The sequence below is a fragment of the Pseudocercospora fijiensis genome (assembly GCF_000340215.1).
Source record: "Pseudocercospora fijiensis CIRAD86 unplaced genomic scaffold MYCFIscaffold_7, whole genome shotgun sequence".
Taxonomy (NCBI): domain Eukaryota; kingdom Fungi; phylum Ascomycota; class Dothideomycetes; order Mycosphaerellales; family Mycosphaerellaceae; genus Pseudocercospora; species Pseudocercospora fijiensis.
In genome coordinates, this window is record NW_006921538.1 from 1225528 (window position 1) to 1247077 (window position 21550).

At 43.6% G+C, this 21550-nt stretch overlaps 5 protein-coding genes across 5 annotated transcripts; 2 read left to right on the forward strand and 3 right to left on the reverse strand.

Annotated features, from left to right (window-relative positions):
* Positions 1 to 3541: 3541 nt before the first annotated feature.
* On the reverse strand, positions 3542 to 4394 carry MYCFIDRAFT_189745 (uncharacterized protein; the record flags this gene model as incomplete). The annotated part of the gene is made up of 2 exons (XM_007930937.1): positions 3542 to 4314; positions 4364 to 4394. 2 exons carry the CDS (start codon positions 4392 to 4394, stop codon positions 3542 to 3544), a joined length of 804 nt encoding a protein of 267 aa, XP_007929128.1.
* A 471-nt stretch (positions 4395 to 4865) lies between these two features.
* Positions 4866 to 5894, forward strand: MYCFIDRAFT_177048 (uncharacterized protein; the record flags this gene model as incomplete). The annotated part of the gene is made up of 7 exons (XM_007930938.1): positions 4866 to 4893; positions 4931 to 5175; positions 5201 to 5256; positions 5280 to 5451; positions 5477 to 5766; positions 5801 to 5831; positions 5862 to 5894. The coding sequence occupies 7 exons, from the start codon at positions 4866 to 4868 to the stop codon at positions 5892 to 5894; spliced, it is 855 nt and encodes a 284-aa protein (XP_007929129.1).
* A 71-nt stretch (positions 5895 to 5965) lies between these two features.
* On the reverse strand, positions 5966 to 6915 carry MYCFIDRAFT_177049 (uncharacterized protein; the record flags this gene model as incomplete). The annotated part of the gene is made up of 3 exons (XM_007930939.1): positions 5966 to 6450; positions 6483 to 6828; positions 6862 to 6915. The coding sequence occupies 3 exons, from the start codon at positions 6913 to 6915 to the stop codon at positions 5966 to 5968; spliced, it is 885 nt and encodes a 294-aa protein (XP_007929130.1).
* Positions 6916 to 14550: 7635 nt separating this feature from the next.
* On the reverse strand, positions 14551 to 15222 carry MYCFIDRAFT_177050 (uncharacterized protein; the record flags this gene model as incomplete). Its single annotated transcript, XM_007930940.1, has 5 exons — positions 14551 to 14587; positions 14614 to 14686; positions 14719 to 14946; positions 14974 to 15030; positions 15060 to 15222. 5 exons carry the CDS (start codon positions 15220 to 15222, stop codon positions 14551 to 14553), a joined length of 558 nt encoding a protein of 185 aa, XP_007929131.1.
* Positions 15221 to 17729, forward strand: MYCFIDRAFT_198401 (uncharacterized protein; the record flags this gene model as incomplete). Its single annotated transcript, XM_007930941.1, has 14 exons — positions 15221 to 15448; positions 15503 to 15599; positions 15652 to 15674; positions 15726 to 15763; positions 15832 to 15907; positions 16055 to 16098; positions 16154 to 16231; positions 16295 to 16622; positions 16681 to 16759; positions 16871 to 17088; positions 17187 to 17244; positions 17298 to 17352; positions 17418 to 17531; positions 17597 to 17729. The coding sequence occupies 14 exons, from the start codon at positions 15221 to 15223 to the stop codon at positions 17727 to 17729; spliced, it is 1569 nt and encodes a 522-aa protein (XP_007929132.1).
* Positions 17730 to 21550: the final 3821 nt, after the last annotated feature.

Below are 21550 nucleotides of genomic sequence, written 5' to 3' on the forward strand. Positions count from 1 at the left end.
ACCGCTTTCGATTATATATAAATTAGCCTCTTCTAAAGGTCTATAAAAAGCGCTATATTAACTCTTAGCCTAACGATTACAAGCTAGCGCTTATTTAGAAGCCGATAGCTAGATTAACTACTTCTAAAGGTCCCTAATAATAGTCGGGCTCTAAGTCCCGCGTTCTTTACGTTCCTAGGATTTTTAGATAGCCCTATACTTCCTCGAATTTCGGGACGGCCCGTTCCGGGGATTGCTTATAATCGATAGGATCTTTAACTTACGATCCTAAGAATTCTAAGGATTATAAGCGATTATAAGCGATCCTATTAATAAGATAGTCGCGATCGGGAAAAATATTTCCGTAACGCGGCTAACTATCCGTAGTAGTTTAAAACTATTATAGTAGCTACCTAGAATATATCGATAAGCTAGCCGCTATACTATATAGTAATATCTGATTTAAGTTGCCTTAGCGGCAGGGGCCCCTAGCGAAGCAGGTCGCCTAGTTAGGCTCTTATTTAGCCGTATAACGTAACTTCTTAGAGACCCCTATAGAGGCCGTACGTAGTAGATTAATATATTGTTATTTAATCTACGAACGACGGAACGGTACCGAACGACGCTTACGCGCGTACGAACGATAGTAAGTAAGATATATAGAGCTATAGAATAGATCCGAGTAGTAGGAAGGAGCCGGAAGATGCAGAAGAGCTAGGAGGAATATATTTACTTAAGAGCGGTTAAACGAGTTCGCGTACGCGCTCGCGCTCTACGCGTAGGGAAGGACCTAGAGATAGAGGTTTGCTAAGAAGTAAGCAAGCGAGATATATATACCTACGCTTACGCGATAGACGCGTCCGATACCTATAAGGTAGGATAGTTAGGAAGAGGCTCTTCCTCTAAGGCTCCCTTCTTTCCTTTCTTCGTAGTTCGTCTTATATAGATAGTAGCTATATTAATTTAGTGCTTCCTTTAGTTTAGTTTATAGTCTAGTTTGGCTTAGTTTAAAGTTTAGTATACATTCTTACTACTTAGTGTCTAGCCCTTATAAAAACGGCTAGCTAGCTGCTAAAGGCCGCTAAAACTAGCTCTTATAGCCTATTTTCCTAGTCCTAGCCGCTTCCTTATCTAGGTTTAAAACGGCTAACTAGCCGCGGTAAAGTATTTACTCGAGCTTATACTTTAATTTACCGTTAGTAATCCTTATCTAGGGTTACAACGGTTAACTAGCCGCGGTAAAGTATTTACTCGAGCTTATACTTTACTTTACCGCTAGTAATCCTTATCTAGGTTTAAGACCGCTACCTAGCCGCGGTAGTTAATAGTAGTAGCTCTTATAGCCTATTTTCCTAGTCCTTACCGCTTTCTTAGTCCTTATAAGGGAGCCGTAAACCTTTATACCTTACTTAGAAACGCTCCGCGATAACCGAGTAAATATAAGGCGCCAAGTTTCTACTTCGTACCTTAGATATAGGTACGGCGCGGAGTTAAATTTAGAAGTATAGCTAGTACCTATAGCCGGTAAAAGGATACGGCAATAGGCCTATTCCTAGTAGGTAGCCGGCTTAGTTAGGGAAGCCTCCTATAGTATAGATATTCTCTACTAGTAGTAATACGATTAATAGAGAATTAAGGAAGGTCGATAAAGAAGAAAAAGAAGAAGGTATCGAAGGGCTTACGCCCCGAAAGGAGCCGTTCGCTAGGTAAGCGATTAATCTAACGACTAAACACAAATCCTAATAAATCCGCTATAACCCGACGCCGAATCTTAGCTAGTAGCTATATATCTTATCTTTAAAGAGTAACCCGCTTCGTATAGATAGTAAGGAGGTTAGAAAGCTTAAACTCGGTTACGAGAAATGCCTCCTAGCCTATTATTAGGGCAACTACGAGCGGCATAGATATAACTTAGTTACTATTATAGCTAGTAGCCGCAGCTAGTAGTCACATAAGAGTATACTTATAATAAAACTAATATAGTCTCTAGTTCTAACTAGGAATCTATATAGTTTAAAGAAACTAAGCCGGAACTAGGGAGCTAGCCTACTACTAAGAAACTAAACTATATACGTTTTATAGTTCGTAAACCGAACTACTACGGAGTCTAGCGCTACCGGTAAGCTTATAAACCGCAATAGAATGCCGCGAATCCGGTAATACCTAAATTAGTAGAAATAAAATAAAAATATTCCTACTCTTACCGTCGCCTATATCCTACTATATATATCGCTCTTTCCTTTTGCTCCTCCCCTTTTCTCTCTACTACTATACTACTTTTCCTATAATAGACTAACCCTCTACCTACTACTACCGCGAAAATTATACTAACCGTATACGCCGTCTTCGCGAAATAGTAGTAAAACGTATCGATCTGTACTATCCTGATAGTGGAAAGTAACTCCTTTAAGGCTTCGACTAAACCTTATCTACTCCTTTCCTTAATTTTATTAATCCTCTATATATCTTTAACGCTTTACGCTAATACTATACCTCCTCCTATAGTAAGGAAATATAAAGTATAATAGGAGCCGCTTTCTAGTACGTAGATAGAGCTAAGCGAGCGGAGACGTGTATAGCCGCTATATAAATAGAGTTTCCTAGCTAATTAGGTAGTCCTAGAGGTTATACCCTTACTAGTATTAAAAACTAGCTCTAGTTAGCAAAATACTAAACTATATAGCCTAACTATATACTATACTACGTACTATAGGATACGGGATTTAATTCCCTTATTAGCTATATCTCTTTTTTTTTAATCTGTATAACTATTAATATTCTACGACCCTCTAGCTAATTAGATCGGTTCTAGATAGTAAGATTTATTCGCCTACAGTCCTTATAGAGATATAGGGTAGCGACTAGCGAAGGTATAACCCCTAATATCGGAGGTTCGAATCTTCTATTAGCTATCCTTCTACGCTTACGTAAGGCGGCGGCTACGCCTACGAAAGGGCGGCTATACCTGCGATTTTTTAAAGTTTCTATACGTAATTTCCCTACGTTCCGAAATTCGCGGGCTAGTCTACGTATTCTAGGGATATTATTATACTATATATAATATATTAAAGCGAACGATACTATACTTATTTTATTAAATTGTTACATTACTAGACTTTAGTACTTATAGTCGAATACTAAATAGACTAATTTATACTATACCTAGAGTCTTTAGTACTACTAGTACTAGTATCGCTATATCTTAGTTCTCTTTTCTTAGTTATAGCATTACTACTAGGATTTGTAGGTTATTAAAAAAGAAGTAATTTTTTTTAGAATAGAGATTACTATTAAAATTATTATTCTATATAAATTAATAAAATACATACTATTTAGCCTATCTAGCTAACTAGGCTAGCCGCTAAAACGATAGACTAGGATACTACTTAATTTTGTATACTAGCTAAGAATTAGTAAGGTTTATTATATAGATAGTAGGGTAGGTCTAGGTAAACCCGAAGCCTAGTAGTAGGCTTGTGCTTGCAAATTACCTAGGTAGTTATGTTAGACCTCTTTGTTAAGACTTTTGCAATACTCTTTTTACTAAGTATGTGTATGCAATTTACCATGCCTGTATTTTGCTATCACCATACTCCCTTACAACTCTACCGACATGAGAGTCTCTCTTGCCCTCTACAACGCCAAGTATCGCTTGTCCTCCAAGACTAAGGTCGCCACCACTGCTTTTTCTAAGGCGCTCCGGTTCATTGCCCAGTCCAGTAGATGGCAAACCAGGCGCAACGCACCAGACCTTGACCCCGTCATTCTTCAAAAGCCTGTGCCATTCCAACATCATCATATTCAAGCCCGCCTTACTGCTTCTGTACGCCGAGTTGCTTGGAGGCTTCGGTAGGCCTGGAGGGGGGACTTTGTGCATAAGGTGATGCGCGTCCGCAGCATCGGCTAGTGATGAAGCGCCAGAAGTTACGAAGAGCAGCCTTGGGTCTTTCGATTTCAGAAGAAGTGGCAAGAATGTCTCTGTGATGATGTTCGCGCCGGTCACGTTCGTGTTCCAACATTTATTCCATGCATCCCTCACCGTAAGCTGTCCTTTGTGTATCTGAGAATCGAACGATGCGCTTGCATTGTTGATGATCACATCGACTCTGTCTACTTTTGAGGAAATCGTGGCTAGAGCGGTGACAATCGAAGCGTCGGAGTCTACGTCGATCTGGATGGGATCAACTTCAGAATTGGTTTCGGAAGCTTCGTCCTTCAAGGACATGGCGGCATTTTCTGCTCTCACAAGATCGCGGCCGCCAAGGAAGATACGGTAGCTTCGGTCGGATTGCAATAGAGCTTGAACTGTAGCATGGCCTATTCCTGTATTCGCTTCTAACTGCTATCAGCATTAACGTGCTACTGTGATGACATTCTCACACACCAGCAATGAGCACGACTGTTCGGTCTGTCATGTTGCTCTTTGCTCTTTGTAGGAGATTGAAGACTTCGTCGCTGGCTTCAAGGCCGGTGATAGAATATGATCGATAGCCAAAGTTATTCGGTGAGCTCGTGCTTATCGAAGGTCTTCTTTTGTTGCTAGTACCCAGTCGTGATGGAGGTCGTCGTGGGACACCATCTTCTATATATGCTGCGGAGTCGGTAGAAGCTCTCCGATGCGATGACACGCTATCTCGTTTGGATGGATGTTGCGAGTCGCTGGTGGAAAGATATCTGTTGGCGGACTTGTAGACGTTAAGATTCGTGGACTCCATGACTCTGCGTCGTAAGTTCGCGAAGACTAGTACAGGCACTTAACGAGACGTGTGAGCAAGGTTTGGAGCTGAGAGATCGTAGGAATCGCGGTCTTTAAACAACAATCCCCGCTTTGAAGGCTTTGATTCCGTTGGCGAACATGACAACAAGTTATCTCCCGGGCCACACACATGTTTGTTGCTACTTTTGCCGCTGATCGTTGATCCCGCGACGCGAATGTCTCAGGCAAGCCAAGGGAATGGATCACTATGCAGCCTCGGCGAGTGGGCTTCGCTTGACCCACCACACGTTATGCTCGGCCTTTTGAGCTACAAAATGGAGGGCCAGACCCTGGTCGTGAATATTCCCATGGCTTCCAAAAGGCAGTGCTATGAGATTGCAGCAAGCGCTCGCGAGTCTCTAGAAGCCACCAGCACTGCGAATGCGATGGTGAACCTAGCATTCAACCTGCGATATGGCAAAAAATGTTCTCACAGCAAGGTGAAGTGCAATGAGTTCTCCGAAGGCTGGCCAGATACTGTGGTATGACTCAGAACCATTCCAGCGCTTTGCCGGTTCGGTGTCTTGAATTGTCTGGTCCGGAGTACCCTCCGGCAAAAGCGCTTTTGTGAACCAAGTGTGGAGAAGATGAATGGCAAAGGTAGCTGTGGTACTGCAATTCACCCGAGGAGCGTCATGGTCCAATGGATAACAATGCCGTCATACATTGGACAACTGATTAACTTGGTCATGCCAGAAGGAAGATACCCCCAGCAGGTTATGATTGCCAGAGCACTACCAGCATAGATCTATATTTATGAAGCAAATACTGATAGACAGTCGCGGAGATGCCGGCCCAGGAGAAGCCAAGCAGAATAATGGCACCCAGGTTGGACTATGGAATGAAGACGCAGTTCGTCCAGCCCAGCCAGAAGACGCAAATAGGAAATGCAGGCGCAGCGAGGGGCGCCTGCCAGAGGCGATACTCGGTTTCTGGAAGATCAGAGCTCGAGATGTTCGCAGCTCGAATCAGATCTGGGTCAAACTGACCCGTCACTTGCTCATGTCACCTGCCCGCCTTCCTCTTGTACTGTCTGTAATAGTACGGCCCTATCGTGGACCGCAGAGTGTCGCTCAAAGCCAGTGCGCGGAAGCAGGTGCTGATAAACCCTCTTTTGAAGGCATAGGTGGCTCGAAAGATGTATGTCATGTCCCTGTAGCAGGCCGAAAACTAAAGTGTACTCTTATACGAGCCAGGCTCCTAGAAGACCGACATTTGGGCCGCGAGGAATCAGATGTAGCGCTTGAAACAATGCAACTTCGAGACGGTGTGTGAAGGCCTTTTGTACGCCAATTTCTGACTCGACACCAGTGACAGTCTGCAAGTGCTTGGCATGCCAAGAGAACAGAATTGGCGAGAATGTCTCTGGGAGGAGAAGGAGCGTGAGCACAATGGGAGGAGGAGGAGTGTGAGCATAAGAGTGTTTATCGACATCAAGACTGCAATCCATTCTGTCCCGCGCCAGTCGAAACCAGTTTGCACAGGAGAAAAAGCAGTGCCCCAAAAGCTCGCCAGCGCAATCACTGGCCAAGCCAGCGTCCGATGCACCGGTCCGAAGATGTTAGCTGTTGACGCAGCGTGAATCGCCAATAGGAGGTTTCCAGATACACCAGCAAGGAAGCGAAAGACGCATGGAGCACCAAAGTTTGGAGCCCACCGTCTCAGAGATCGGCCCAGCGAAGAATGACCCCAGCGCCAGCCCACACGTGTATAGACTCGGTGAAAGAGTCTCTGCTTCTTCGCTCACGTGAAACTGCTCCGCGGCAGTAGCTCCAGTCTGAGAATCGGCGGAAGATGCCCAATCCACGGCGGAGAAATTGATCCACAGTACGTCGAACATAGCATGATGGTCCAGTTCCTAGGTTCAGAGGATTTTGGAGGCCATCCCAGCCCACTATGATAGGGTCTTGATATCCGTTGCGCTCCTGTAGATCGGCAGTGGTGCTTCGATTGTCACTTGAAGAAGCATACCGTTGGCTAAAACATGCGGGCGTGGATACCACGAGCCAGGCAGCTATTCCGAACTCGGTTGAGAAAGCTTGGCGCGCGTGCTCCTGTGCAGAGCTGCCGAAAACAGATCCAAGTATATCAACCTACAAAGTAAATTCGAGGTAGCTCTAGCACACCCTGTGGGTTCCATATGCCCCTGCAGAGTGCCCTGAAACCACCGAAATTAGCATACAAATCGGGGTATTGCAAACACCCCTTATATAACCTAATTACCTCGGATTTCTACCGTTCCGAATAGCTATAATCGCTCGAAAACGACTAAGGTACTAGTAGCGATAGCAATAGAGCTAGAGCTAGAGCTATATAGAAGACTAGTTGCCGCAACGGCTTATCGTTAACAACTCGCTACTTTATAGTATAACGAGATATTAGTTTAGCCTACTAAGTACTATTCTTAAACTACTAGTCTATCTAAGCGACTCGCGAGTCGTAGCTTAGTGCTTTAAAGTTAGTAACCTACTATAGAAGGGCCTCGTATTGCTAAGCGTCGGTTAGGTTAGAAGCCTACGAGTCGTAGAACCGGAAGAAGGCTTATAAGACTACTTCTTATATAGAATAGAGGTATTCCTTAACCTAGCGCTTCCGAGACACTCCTAGTGCCTTATTAACGTAGAAGACCTATACTAACTGCTCGTCTTTAATAATAAGCTTTATATTAAGCTAGTCGGAGTAAATAAAGTTACTATTTAGACCTTAGAAGCGACTAATATAGAGGCTATAACGGTATAGTATAAGGCGACTAATGCCTTCCTTATAAAAGCGCTAAATATACTAATAAGGAAGGTAAAAGCTATACTAGAAGTAATAGAAGCACTTAGTATATATATTGTCGTCCGTAGCTAGTAGAGCTATTCGCTAAGTAGGCTTATTATTGTCTATATCCTTATAGCACTATATAAGCTTATCCGCTATCTTCTTCTATATAGAAAGAGGTAACCGTCGAAATTTAGAAGTCTTCTCTTAACGCTATATTAGAAGCTAGCTATTCTTATCGATAACGCTATTTTAACGAATACGCTCGCGGATATAGTTATTAAGCTAAACGAGGTATAGGACGGTACCTAGAACAGTTAGTTATTGTTATATAGAATAGACAAGAAGCCGTAGAAGTCTAAGAATAATACTAAAGGCTAAAAGCTAGCCTATTCTAAGGAATCTACCTATACTAAGGAATATAGTAGGAGGACTCTATTCTTATAGAATTCCGATAGCACTGTAAGAATATAACGAATACGTACCTCGCAAGCTCTATTTACGTATCTAACGCTTGTCTCGGTACTTTAAGTATATACAATATCCCTCTAGTAGACTAGTAGTACGAACGGCTATTAAAATCGGGTCTCCGAGCCTTGCCTAAGTCGCCTAGCAATCGCTTTCTAAAGCCTTCTAATTTGCCTTTAAATAAGCTAACTCTTCCGTAGCTTTAACCGTATTATTATAGGTCTTAAAGGCCGCTATTGCCTAGTTAATAAAGGCCTAGCATTCTTCTTAGTCTCGAGTAATAAACAGAGCCTTGTTTATTGCCTTTAATATAGCTAGAAAGCGCTTAAAATGCTTCTCGAGGGTTTTAATAAGGTAGCGTTAGTAGAGGCGCTAGATAATACTATAGTCTATAAGACTTTAACTAACTCCGAGTTACTTACTTGCTAAGTTATTAGTAATTAACTATAGTAGTATCTAGGAAGACTGCTTAGTATAATTAAAATAGTCTTAATCTTTAGCTTTAGGAGAACAATAGTTGTCCGCGTTAAAGAAGAAGTACTTCTTATAGCTATTAAATCCGCTAGTTTGTTACTTAAAGTCTAATTTAGCTATTTCTCGAAGGCTCGAGATTGCCCTCTTAATTAGGTATACTTACTCGTAGTCGAGAAGGAAGTAAGCCGCTAGAAGCTACTCTAAATAGCTATTACGGACGTATATAGTTAAGAGAGGCTATTTAAGCCTATTCGTAAGGTATATAGAATCTAGTAAGAATAAGGACCTATAATTACGAAGGGCTCGAAGTTGCTAGTCCGCTACCTAAATAAGGCCTCTATAGACTAGTTTATTGCTTCTGCGAGATTGAATTGTCTCTATAAAGCTACTTCTACTGCTAAATTTAGCAGATAAGTACGAATAAGCCTGCTATAACTACTCCTCGAAGGCTAGTTTAGCGCCTTGTCTTCGCTTATTACTTAGTCGTTTAAGGCCTTCTCGATTAGCGCTAGAAATACGGTCTCGAGTAATGCTGACTATACTAGTATTATACTGGATTTGCCGCTATTTAGGCCTTCTTATTTCCTTAACTAACTAAGCGACTAACGTTAAGCTACCTCGAGAAGCGATTAGGTCCTTCTATACCGCCTTTACGCTATCGTTAGTTTATAGAGAATCGACGAATTCGAGACCGTACGAATAGCGGTTAGTAAGCGGCTTTAATACTACGTAGACTAGCCTTATAACTATTAAATTCGTACTTAAAGTCGAAGGTAGCTCGGCCGGTACGTAATTATCGAGAAACTCGCCTATTTCGCGATTTAGTCGCTTCTCGTAGACCTTAATAATTACTAGCTTCGCGTAATAGTCGTATATATATATATCGTACGCGCCGCGCGCTTCCGCTAAGGCCTACTACGCTTAAAAACCTCTCTACTATCTACGCGGTTATAGTCTATATAGCGCTTATAGATATAATACTCGAAGCCGAGTCGTCGATATAACCGACCTTACGAGTCCTTTAATAGCTTATTCGGTCGATTCTTATAATACTATATATTAGTTACGAAATAGCGGTATTCGTTATATTTGAAGCCTTCTATCCGTAGACCCTCGTACGCCTTAATACTACTTAACTCGCCTATAGGAGGGTAGAAGAATAGGCGCCTTCGGTTATATATATTTAGTAGAAATAGGCTCTTAAACTATACTAATTTAGCGCTATTCTCGACCTTACCGACCTTACGTTAACTACGTACTAGCCGCTCTACCTCGAGCTTAGTAAGTAACGCTTCTATATTCTTAGAAAGGAGGTATTTCTTATATATCGTAAAGAGCGGAGGATTTAGCGATAGTAAGGTCGAAACAAGCGTAATATATAACCGTAAGGAAGAGGTAGAATAGGTAGATAAATAAGAGGTAGAAATAGCCTCTAGATAAGGTCTAGTTTAGCTTTATTCTAACTCCTTATTTATAGGCCTATACTATGCGATTATAAGGCTTTAAATCGGCTCGAGATTAGACCTCTTAGCGGTCTATATATAGCCTATAGAACAACTATAGAAGTAGTTAAGCGGCCTTACAAACCTAGCCGCTATAGCGGCGCGATCTACACCCTTATATAGGTTAATATACTTATACCTATGCTAGCACACATTTCTACTCGTCGACAAATATCCGACCGTACGTCGCTTACTATATAGAAGATTCGTTTACTAAGCTTAAAGACACGATGCGAAGGAAGATATAGTAATAGTATAATCTAGGAAGAGCGTAGAAGAGCGAGAGGCTACTAGGCTTGTTCTATTATATCCGGTAGGCTAAGGTCCGCTACTTTCTTATTAATACGTTAGTTATAAGAGGAGCGGCCGTATACTAAGATCCTATATTAAGTGTAGTTGCAATATCCCGCTGGAATCGGAGGTAATAATTACTATACAAACTTAGTCCGTTTCGGAGGCAGATACGACTATAGGCATAATACATGCTATAATATCGATAGTGCTTACCGTACGGTACCTAACTCTAAGGTCGTTAGGGACATAATAGCTCGTTAGCTAAAATTCCTAACTTCTCCCTAAATGTTAGCATAGTACGGAGTAGTTCTAGCATAGAATAGCTTAGGATATAGGACTAGCTATCTCTAAGAGCTGAATTCTAGGCCCTAACTTCGAGCCTATCTAAAGTCCCGTAAGAGCGTCCGTGTGTAGTTTCTGCTAAGAATAGGCTCGGCCTACGGTACCGGACTCGGTAAGATATAGAAGTCCGCTCTATAGTATACGTAACTATAGAAAACGTAATCTCGTCGTCGGCGCGCGTCGCTATTACTAGGTCGACGGTAGTACGATTTCCGCTAGTATACTAAATATCGATAGTAAGAGATAGTACGGTCGCAATTTAATAGATTTCGCACTATTTTAATAGTATTTAACGACCCCGTATTCTCTGCTAGTAGATACTAGTTATATTACTAAAAATAAAGCTAAAGTTTGTTAGCAAAATAGCGGTATAGCAAAAAGCGAGGTATTATTAGCGATTATAGCTACTTTAATAACAGTAATATATATTTAAGGGCGGCGGTATATAAGGTATACTATTATAGACCTATATCGCGCTCGGAGGCGGATATTGCTACCTATTTAGCGCTAGTAGTATCGGTAGAGGCATATAATAGCTATTAGTTACCGCCGCTAACTACGCGCTAGGATAAGAAGGAAAATACATAGAGAACGCGTCGGTACTGCCTAGAACTGCCGGCGGCGCTTCTTTACTAATACTTAGTTAAGCTCGCGCTACTAATATTCGCGCGGATATCTATTATTGCTCTATCTATTTCTTTAATCTCTTCGGCTTCGCTATTTCTACGCTCTTACCCTTATTCTTGCCCTTCCGCTTCTTAGTCGCTATCGCGTCTATTAGCGGCGCCTTCGAGGTATTATAATAACGCGATAGTACGTTACCTAGAAGTAGCATTTATAATAGCTTCGGCGGCTATAATAGCGTTACATTAATAGAAGGGTTACTATTCTTAAAGTAAGTTAGTACTAATTATATAAACTCGCGCCTAATATCGTTACCGGACTCGTAGAAGACTAATAGTATCTTCGAGATTACCTACGTACGCTTCTCGTCGTCTTCTTCGAGGCCTTCTTCGTTATATATACGCTCTAACTTATAGATTAGCTCGTACGCTTCTGTAAGCGTCTCGCGTACGTTAAGTCGATAGGTAGGCGCGTAAGGTGCCGCGCTAGTCGTATCTACGCCTTATTAGTAAGGCGTATCTTCTAGCTCGTAGACCTCGAGCGCGCGGCCTTTAAATATACTAATCTAGTGCTACTAGTACGTATCTTTAATAATAGTGCGAAGAAGAGTAATATAATAGTACTAGAGGCAAGCGTAGAGTATATAATAGCGGTAGAAGAATTTGTAGTCGCAGGTAAGGAAGGCGCGGTCCTTACTTAGCGGCCTTAGGTCTTAGAATGCCTCCTTATTTAGCGCGACTAATTTCGGCGCTAACCTTACGCTAAATAGGCTACGGAAGGCATAGAAGGTATATTCGAAGCTCGTCGTCGTCGCCGCGGGCGAGAGAATATATATTAGCGCCCTAGCGGTACGTAGCAACGTCCGATCGGATATCCTTAATCGTTATCTCGCGAAGAACGTAAATTGCTACGCCTTTAAGTATAAAGTCCGCTACTATCGGCGCCTTATTACTATCTATTTTAAGGTATATATAGAAGCTCTTATTTATATTTATAGTCGTGTTTTGTTATACGATTATTAGTACGCCGCTATAGCGAAAGTAGAAGGCCTAAAGGCGGATATCTTTGCCTATCTCTTACTTAAGATAGTTCTTGTTTAACGCGTAATCTGCGTTTATAGGTAAACTATCGATAGCGGTAGAGAGGGACTATTTCGCGCCTTCGAAGAAGCGGCGATAAACAATAGCGGCTCGAAGGTATCGACGTATCTCGCTATAGGTCTTACCGCTAAAACGACGAGCGACTATACGTTAAACGTAAATATAGCAGAGAAGGTATATTATACGGTTTCGAAATGCTATACAGACTACGCGTCGCTCCGCCGCCGAGTCGTTTATTAATATAAATTTAGGTACCTAAATTCTATCTGTCTACGCGCTTATCTTATATAAGAAGGTCGATATAATATCGCTATTATTAGTAGGAGTAAGTATATACGTAACAGCACGCGAAATGCCGTATTTGTCCTTTACTATAATAGTATAAAGGTACTAACTAAGATAATTAGTCTTATACGTCGTGTCTATAAATATAATAGTAGTATAGGATTTTAGTAGTTCTATACCGGTTTAGGTCGCCTAAACAATACTATAGGTAGTTTTACCGTCAGTCTCGCGTATTGCTAATATATTGTCGTAAAAGAGCCCTTCTATACGAGTATATTAGTAATTGTTATAATAGAAAACTAAAAATCAAAACAAAGGAAGCGCGTCGAATCTAAAGTATAGGGTTCGGCCTACTAAGATACGCTAAACGCCGGACCGAGATATTACCGCAGCTTCTAAAATTCTTAATTAGCTTAAAGCTAAGGCTCTACGGCCCTTCCGCTCTAAGCGAAGAACTTTAAAATTTCGAGATTCTTTAAACTTCTAGCTTTCTAGGCTTTTATTCGTAGGCAATCGAGTCTAATATTTTCCTCGGTATAGAAGCTAAGTTAGACGAGCTCCGTATCGATTAATTAGTTAATCGGAGTCCGGATCGGCGGGAAGCGTCGGCCCGCTACGCTTTCTTTAACTTTAGATAGTAACAAGAAACAATATACTTACCTTCTCGATACTACTTAAATAAGTCTTCCTTCTGCTATTGCTATACTAGCGACGCGCCGCTAAGTTTACTATTCCTATATACCTTCTAGAAAGCGCGACCTAAGTTATAGACATCGTATTTCTATATCTATCGATCTCTAGCGGCATTAAACAGCTTATACGCGACTAGGTCGTACTCTACCTTTAGCGCCTTCTATATAGTACTCGGTATATAGCCTTAATATACCTACCGACTAGCGGCAGTTAAGAGAGCGCTATATCGACGAAATACGTCGAAGTTGTCTAGTTAGTAGTAATCGCTATAGTCGTCGCGATTTATATACTATATTCGATATAGTATATACGACAATCTCCTAACCGCCGCTACTACCGAGTCCTTTACCTTCCTCGTTACTATCCTCGTCTAGCGCGACGTTACTTAGACTATAAACAGCGATAACCTTTATCGTTATAGTATAATACTAAGCGCGCTCTATCTTCTTACAATCCCTCTTTACGCCGCGGCCCTTCGTCTTATTACTCTTCTAGTATAGTTATTTACGAAAGCGGTATATATAACGCGTCGTTTCTAGGCCGCTTTTCTCGATATAGTTATAGTCCTTTACCTATATATTATTAATATATAGCTAAAGCGTATACTACTGTTTTGCTAATACTTTAATATAGTTATCGAAGCCTAGAAGGATTAGTCGTTCTCGCTACTTGCGGAGGTTATCGACGTATAGTAACTATACGTATTTATTGCTTAGCTTAACGAGAACTCGAGACTTTCGAGAATCGAGAGTAACGATAATCGGAGGACTCGGACGCGTCTAACGCGTTATCTTTACTAGAATAGACTAATTCGTCCTCTGCCGGTCGTTCTATCGAGAAGTTAGTAATTCTAAGCTACTACCGGGCGCAATTTGCCTCTATATCGTTATATTCTAACGCGAAGTCGCCCTAAGCCTTCGAAGTAAGTATACTACTACTTCTACTATCTCCGATAAAGTTACTAATTAATATAGTATTAGAAGAGGTTAAAGGCATAATTTAATTAATAAAGCGCGATCGGAAGAGATAGAATCTACTTATTATAGAGGGCGGAGCGGAGCGATAGCAAGGTTAGTAGGGATAGTAGGGGTATAGAAAACAAGAACCTAAATAAAGCGCAGCGCGTCGACGCGCCGGAGCGGAAGCGTATACAATCTATACCGACCGCCGCTTACTAAGGTCTATAGAGCCTGTTCCTAGTAGGTCAGGCGCTCGGACGCTCTTACGGGACTTTAAACACCTGCCTAACTTCGGCGACTTGACGCATATTCTACGACTCATGCAGCGAACAAGGCCATGCAATCAGGCTGAAATGCGAAGAGATAAAGCAAACACGCGTTCCTTGCCTCCGAGGAGCGCCTTGCGACGTCTATACGGGTCGTTCGGAGCCATGCCCAATGATAATCCTTCCAGAAGTTCATCACTGCCGCCGGTCCACGAGGCACGGAGTGACTCGTCGTCGGGGTGATAACAATAGCTTTCTTCTCAGGGTATGCCATAGGTGTGCCGACACGCCACACGTGGAGAGCGTAGGGATGAGCCTGCAAGCCATGCTTCATGATGCGGAGAAACTTGGGGTTAGGTATATCCCATGTTTGACAATCCCGGATCAAAAAACGATACGGAGGTCTTAGCAATGAGTCTTGTGCCGGGGCTTCAATCAATGCTGAATCAACTTCCAATCAATTGTTACTGGCTCCGTGTAGGACTACCCAGTTGCTGGGACCTCCGTACTTGGTAGTTGTGTCTTCTTCGTTGTATCTCGCTGCGAGAATACACCGACTTCCCAACTCAAGCATGTAATGCCGGACTCAGAATGTAATGCCGGACTTCTTGAGTTTCGGGAGCCTCGCATCTTGTGATCAAGCGTTGAACCACTGCTCTGAAATAGAGACCAACCTCCAGACAAGTTTATGGCATGATCTGCTAACACCTCAAACATGGCATCGACAGAGAAGAAAGACACCGCAATCCAGCTAGAGACGATCGGCAATGATCCAGATCCAGATCCAGATCCAGCAACCGTGACAGAAGACAAAATAGACAGCTACGGTCTTCTCAAGTCGAGATATGATGAGCTATCGATTCTTCGCACCCTCTGGGTATTCAAGCGCGTCATTTTTGTCTCACTCGCTGTCTACACAGGGTACCTGTGCGAGGGATTCGAGGTTAGCACTTCCGCTCAAAGTGATCGAGTGCTCTTTGCTGATTGGTGAACTTAGCTCAACGCCGGCGGGAGCGTCATCGCGAATGCTGGTTTCATCAAGCAGTTCGGCGATGCCAAGAGCACAGGCGTGAGGGCCTTGGATCCCACTTGGGGTATGTCAGCAGTAGTGGTATTGCAAGCGGAAGAATTGCTGACCACGCGTAGTGTCGACATGGAGCGCCCTTTTAGTTCGTGAGGCCGACAACGAGAAAGACGCTCTTACTGACTGACGTGATCAGAATGTTGGGCAACTGCTCACCTTCACATATGTCTCCTGGTAAGTAGTTACAACCGGGACACGACACACGTTCCAATTTCGCGATATGTATGTCTAACTTGGCCCAGGTTCGCCGACCGTTTCGGACGAAAGCCTTCATTCTACGTCGCGTGGATCTGGCTAGTTGTCGTGAGCGCGACCTATGTGAGCATAAGCTTTCCCATGTTCTCGCTAACAATCTAGGGCTGCGTTTTCCTCAACACTGCCAAGTCACCATCAGTCTGGGTACGTACGAAATGGACTGTGCGCTCCTACCGATCAAGGATCCAGACTGAATCATTTATTCTCTAGGCTCTGGCAAAGCTCTGCAACGGCGCCGGAATTGGAGTGCTTCAGTAAGCTTTGTACAGGCACCAATCATCAGATGTTTCTCGCTCACTAATAGGTCAGGATTGTCTGTCAGGTGTATATCATGGAGATCTGTCCGAACCGCATACGAGGTGGTATGGTCGTGTTTCAATCCGTATGGTACGTTCGTTTAGATATATGGGCGGCGTTGACGGGCCATGTGCTCACTCACCATCTGTGCAGGGGCTGCATCGGTGGTATCATTGTTGCCGTTATGATGCAGCAGCTGAATAAAAAGCATCCGGATAATTACCTCGTTGCAATGCGAATACTCTGGGGCCCGATTGCGTTCATGATTGTATGCTGGGCATTCGTCCCCGAATCACCGTGGCACCACGCACGGAAGGGAGAAAAAGAGAAGGCCATAAAGGCACTCAAGAAGCTTTTCGGCGGCGTCGACGGCTACGACTTTGAAGAGGAATATGCGATCATTTCTCGAACCATCGAGCATGAGCAATCCTTGAACGAGGAAAAGCCAAGATTCCGCGACGTATTCCGCGGCTTGAATCTGGTAGGCGCTTTTGCTGGCTGGTATGGAAAGGATGGCAACAGCTGACAGAGCATGGCAGAAACGCGCAAGTATTGTCATCATCTTGAGCATTTCTCAGCAGCTTGCTGGTTTGGCAATCATCTCCACCTACTCTACTTGTACGTTTAGTCACAAGCCTCTATTGCGCCTGGTGCACCGCTGACATTGCAGACTTCTTCTCCTTGGCTGGACTGGACGATCCTTTCCTGGGCACACTTATTCTTCAGTAGGCGACGGGGTATTCAAGCAAGCACGAAGACAGCTAATAAGTTGGTGCAGATGCTGCAATCTAGCGGCGGTCCTCTTCTGGTCGCTTACTGCAGACTATCTCGGACGACGAGTGACGCTCAACACGTGCCAAACTCTCGTATGCGTCATCCTTGTGATCGTCGGGTCTTTGTACTGGACGGGAGCAACACATGACAACGCTGCTGCTGGCACGGCTCTGGTGGGTGCAACTACTCTCAAATTACGTGACATGCTGGTGGCTTGCCAACTAATATTGCAAAGCTGGTCATTTGCTGCTTCTGGACGTTCTCGTTCCAGATTGTCGCTATATCATACTATCTCTACTCGGCTGAACTGCCGACTGCACTCCTCCGAAGTGAGTGCTCTGCTCAGAGCATACGCACCGCTCGTGGACTAACACCTGCGCAGTCAAGACAGGACCCATCACGTTCTTCATGAACTCGATCACTGGCATCGCCACGTGGTATGTATTGCTCGAATGCGCAGGGTGAGATGTGATGGATGGCTAGACGACTCACCAATGAGCAGCTATGCTACGCCGCCGATGCTCCTGCACATGAGCCTCCGAGCTGCCTTCGTGTACTTCGCATTTTCCGTGCCCATTTGTATCGTCATGTGGCTTTATGTGCCGGAGACGAAAGGGTAAGCTGGCGCGCGGCACAAGAGTGGGCAGAAGCAGAAATGGCAAGCTGACGGTTGTGATACAGGAGGTCTGCGGCGGAGATCGACGAACTGTATGAACGAAAGGTGCCAGCTTGGAGATGGGCTTCCACGAGGACGGCGGCAGAGGAGCAGATGGAAGCGGTGGTGCAGGTCAAGGGTCGCGTCAAGCAGGCATGAAGTGGTCTCACGTCGCAAGATGATGGCGATGGCGATGGCGCGTGTGGTAACAACCGTTCGAAGTACAACGGCGGCTCTCAAGCACGTGCGATCATAGGCGCAGTCACTATTCCAGGCGCAGCGTCACGCTCAAATTTCCCAGTTCCAAGTGCGTAGGCGCGCCTGCTACTCGATGCAGGCCGTTTGGAGCGATGCATGCAGCACGAGGCTGATGAGAATTGACGCCGGCGGCTTTGAGACAGCACTTTTGGTGTGTATGAGCCTCACGGTGGAGGCCGAAGCGGCGCTTGCGAGCAGCATAAGTTGGACCATGTGCCGTGCCGTGCCGTGCTGTGCTGTGCCTCTGCGTTCATCACACTTTTGACTTCGTCGCCGAACACCAAGGTTTTCCGCTGAAAGGGAACCTGGGAAAGCCACGCCCAAGCATTGCGCTAGCACGTGCTCCGTGTCTGTGATTCGCTGCATGCTTCCTCGCCTCCATTCCGCTGGGATCACTCTCCCTCCGCGCGGTGCGCGATCGACAAGCAAGCACACCTCGACCACTGCACGTTCGTCGCGACATTCAATTCCTCCTCTCCTTGACTTCTCTTTCGACCTTGCATCCGGAAGGCCCGGCCAGCACACGCCAATCGAGCGTCGACGCCCACGTCCAGCGGCTACGACCGACCAGCTTCACAGGGCCAGTGCCAGTGCCAGTGCCAGTGCCAGTGCCAGTGCCAGTGCCAGTGCCCGTGCCAGGCTGTACATTCCACCGGTTTCGAATATTGCGGTTGAGTGCGTATGCCAGCCGGGTTTCCGGACTAGTGCTAGCGGTCAGTGAATAGTGTTTCCACCTCTTCTGAATGCGGCTAGTATAGCGGTTAGCCTAGAAGAAGTCTACCTACGGCGGTAGAGTTGTTTCTATATTATTAGGCTCTGTAGGTATGCTATATATAGTTTAGTTATATCTATAACAAGCCTTAGTCGGTGCGGCTATAACCTTAGTAGAGCTGCTTCTAACCTTATTGCTATTCTACTGCTCTTATAGATAGAAAGCGACAATTATAGCTCTATTCTTTATAGGACTACTACTATAGGTATACGGCTAGTTTAGATATAACTAGGTAGACGACAGTTATCGAGAAGTTAGCCCTCCGCCGGCCTTCGAAGATACTAGAAGGTAGGTACCTCGAGAGATTAGGGTACGATTTCCGCTAGAATTGCTCTCGTTCTTAGTAATAGATAGTTAGAGTAGATTAGTACTATAGAATCGACTCGAGGACTTCTCGGTCGTAGGTAGTAGTATTAGAGCCTATTAGTAGTTAGCAACTCGATAGCAATAGTATTAAGGTGCCCTATATACTAGGGCGTAGTTTAGAGCCTTCTTCGACTTAATCTAAGCTATAAGCGACTTAATCGACTCCTATACTAGCGCCGAGACCTACAACCGTAGAAACAGACAATAAGGACACGCTAAAGGTATAGAAGCGAGCGCGCGGTCTAATACTATCGTTAGCGGCTAAATAGCGTACTCCGAAGGTAAATAGGAAGAAGAAGGATAAAGCCGCGACTAGTAGTAGAAAGTAGAAGGATACGGAAACAGCCGCAACGGCTACTAGTAACAAAGGAGGAGGGTAGGGCGGTTCTTAGGCTAACACTAAAGGCGCTAAAGGTAGTAAAGTTAGTAGTAGTAATAAGGAAATAGGTAAAGGCCTAGAAGAAGGTAAGGACGGTAGTAATAGCGCACCTCCGCTAGAGAATAATAGGTTACTAGTTAAGGAACACTACCCTCGTTTCTACCTTAATAGTAGACTGTCTCGTATCCGCCTCTTCGAGGTTATTATTGCTAGAGCTAGGCAATATTCTAAGATCCCTCTTATCTAATTTTAGAAGCTTATTCGCAAGGACCTTATAGAGGCTAATATAATAGTACCTACTAATATCGATCGGATAATATTTAGTAACGCTATAGGTAGGAAGGGCTTCGTTAGGTAGCGCGAGGATCTATCGAGCGGTTATCGTTATTCTTAACTAAAGATGTCTAATCGAGAGGAAGAGCTACTCGACGAGATTATCGCTATACGAGACGATCGAAAGGCTAAGCTCGAAGACTAGAAGAAGGTTAATATCGTTCGTAAGGCGTAGGAAGCGGTAAAGAATAAGATAAGGGCGGCCGCTCTTAGTTAGTAGAAGACGCCTAGTTAGGAGATAGACTCGTTGTTGCTAACTAGTAAGAATAGACTAGATAGTAGCGTCGAATTAGTATACGTAGGTCGTACTAATATTAGGTCTGTCCGTGCCTCTAGTACTATCTAAGGCGTACTATATATAGAACAGCGTATAATGATAGAAGGTCTGCAAAAGACGTCTAATCTTATATTGTTGCAAGGTAACCGCTAGTACTCGGAGATGCTAGCGGCTTCTTGTAAGAAGTTAGCTATTATCGAAGGCGCCTTTATAGCTATTATACGGATTGAAGAGCGCAAACTCGAGGCCGATTTAGCACGGATTGAGCGTAAGAATAACAATGCCGTCGCTATATAGAAACTAGCCGATAATATAAAGGAGCGTAAGGAAGCAAGAGATAGGAAGGAATTAGGGCGAGAAGAAGCCCGAAAGTAGGACTAGATTAAACGTAACTATATACTCGATACTAAGCTAAACAAGATAAATAGTAACAATAAGGATAGGTATAAGAAGCAGGACAATAAGTTAGATACTATATTAGAGGCAATACGCAATAGTTTTAGGAAGTAATTTAGTATTTAGGGTATATAATATATCGGCGATATTCAATACTTCGGCTAGCATTATACATATCTACGGCCTTATACTAATTATATAAGCTTTTAGATGCTTGGCATATATACACACTAGATCTAATATATCTCGGATATAACGAATACCTAACAAAGGAACTAATATTATTACTCGAGCCTGTTCTTAGCGGTCTACTATATTATTAGATTTCCGCTATTTCCTTTACTACTTAACAACAACAACAACTACGACCGCTATCTACCTTCCTATATATTAAGACCTAAGTATTTATCGAGCGTCAGCGGCCTACACTTAAACCTGCTACCAATTATATCCGGAATACGCTATTCTATCGTATCTTCTTAGCGGAGGCAAACTATATAGTTATAGAGGAATACGGACACGCGCTAGAAGAGACTAATAGGCTAGTTTGTAGGCTAGAGGTTGTTATAGAAGTAATTAATAGACTAGAAGGTCTCTATCTTACTAAACGCCTATTCTACGCTAATCCGTAACGACGATAGGTCGGCATTGAATTTTCGCTAGTTTACCTCTAAAAATCGATAGCCCTACGTATACGTAAACGGTGCGATACAGCTATACAATCTATAGTATGCGTTGTCGCCTATAACGAAGAGATAAGGCTAGTTCTCGAAGAGACGGACAAAGCGCTGCTCTAGGTCCGTACGCTAGAATAAGGTCTAGTTATAGCAAACTCCAACCTCTAGTAACGATATATAGACAACGAGGCTATCCGGTGTTGTTATAGCCTAGTATTTAAGACCCTAGCCCTTATAATATAGGCTATATACTACCTTCGCTATTGTAGGGTCCTATAGTATATAGTGCGACTAGAATACGCTATCGATAAACCCCTATACCTTGCTATTATAGAAGCTATCTTTATTAAGGGTATTAACTCGCTGTCTATACTAATGTAGCTTCTCGTACGTTAAACTAGGCTACTAATAGATTAGTTCATTATATCGCTCGTAGATCTCGTAAAGGGCACTATAGAATATGCGATAGGTAGTACTCGGATAGTAACTAAGTAGTATAGATTGTCTATACTAGCGATCCGG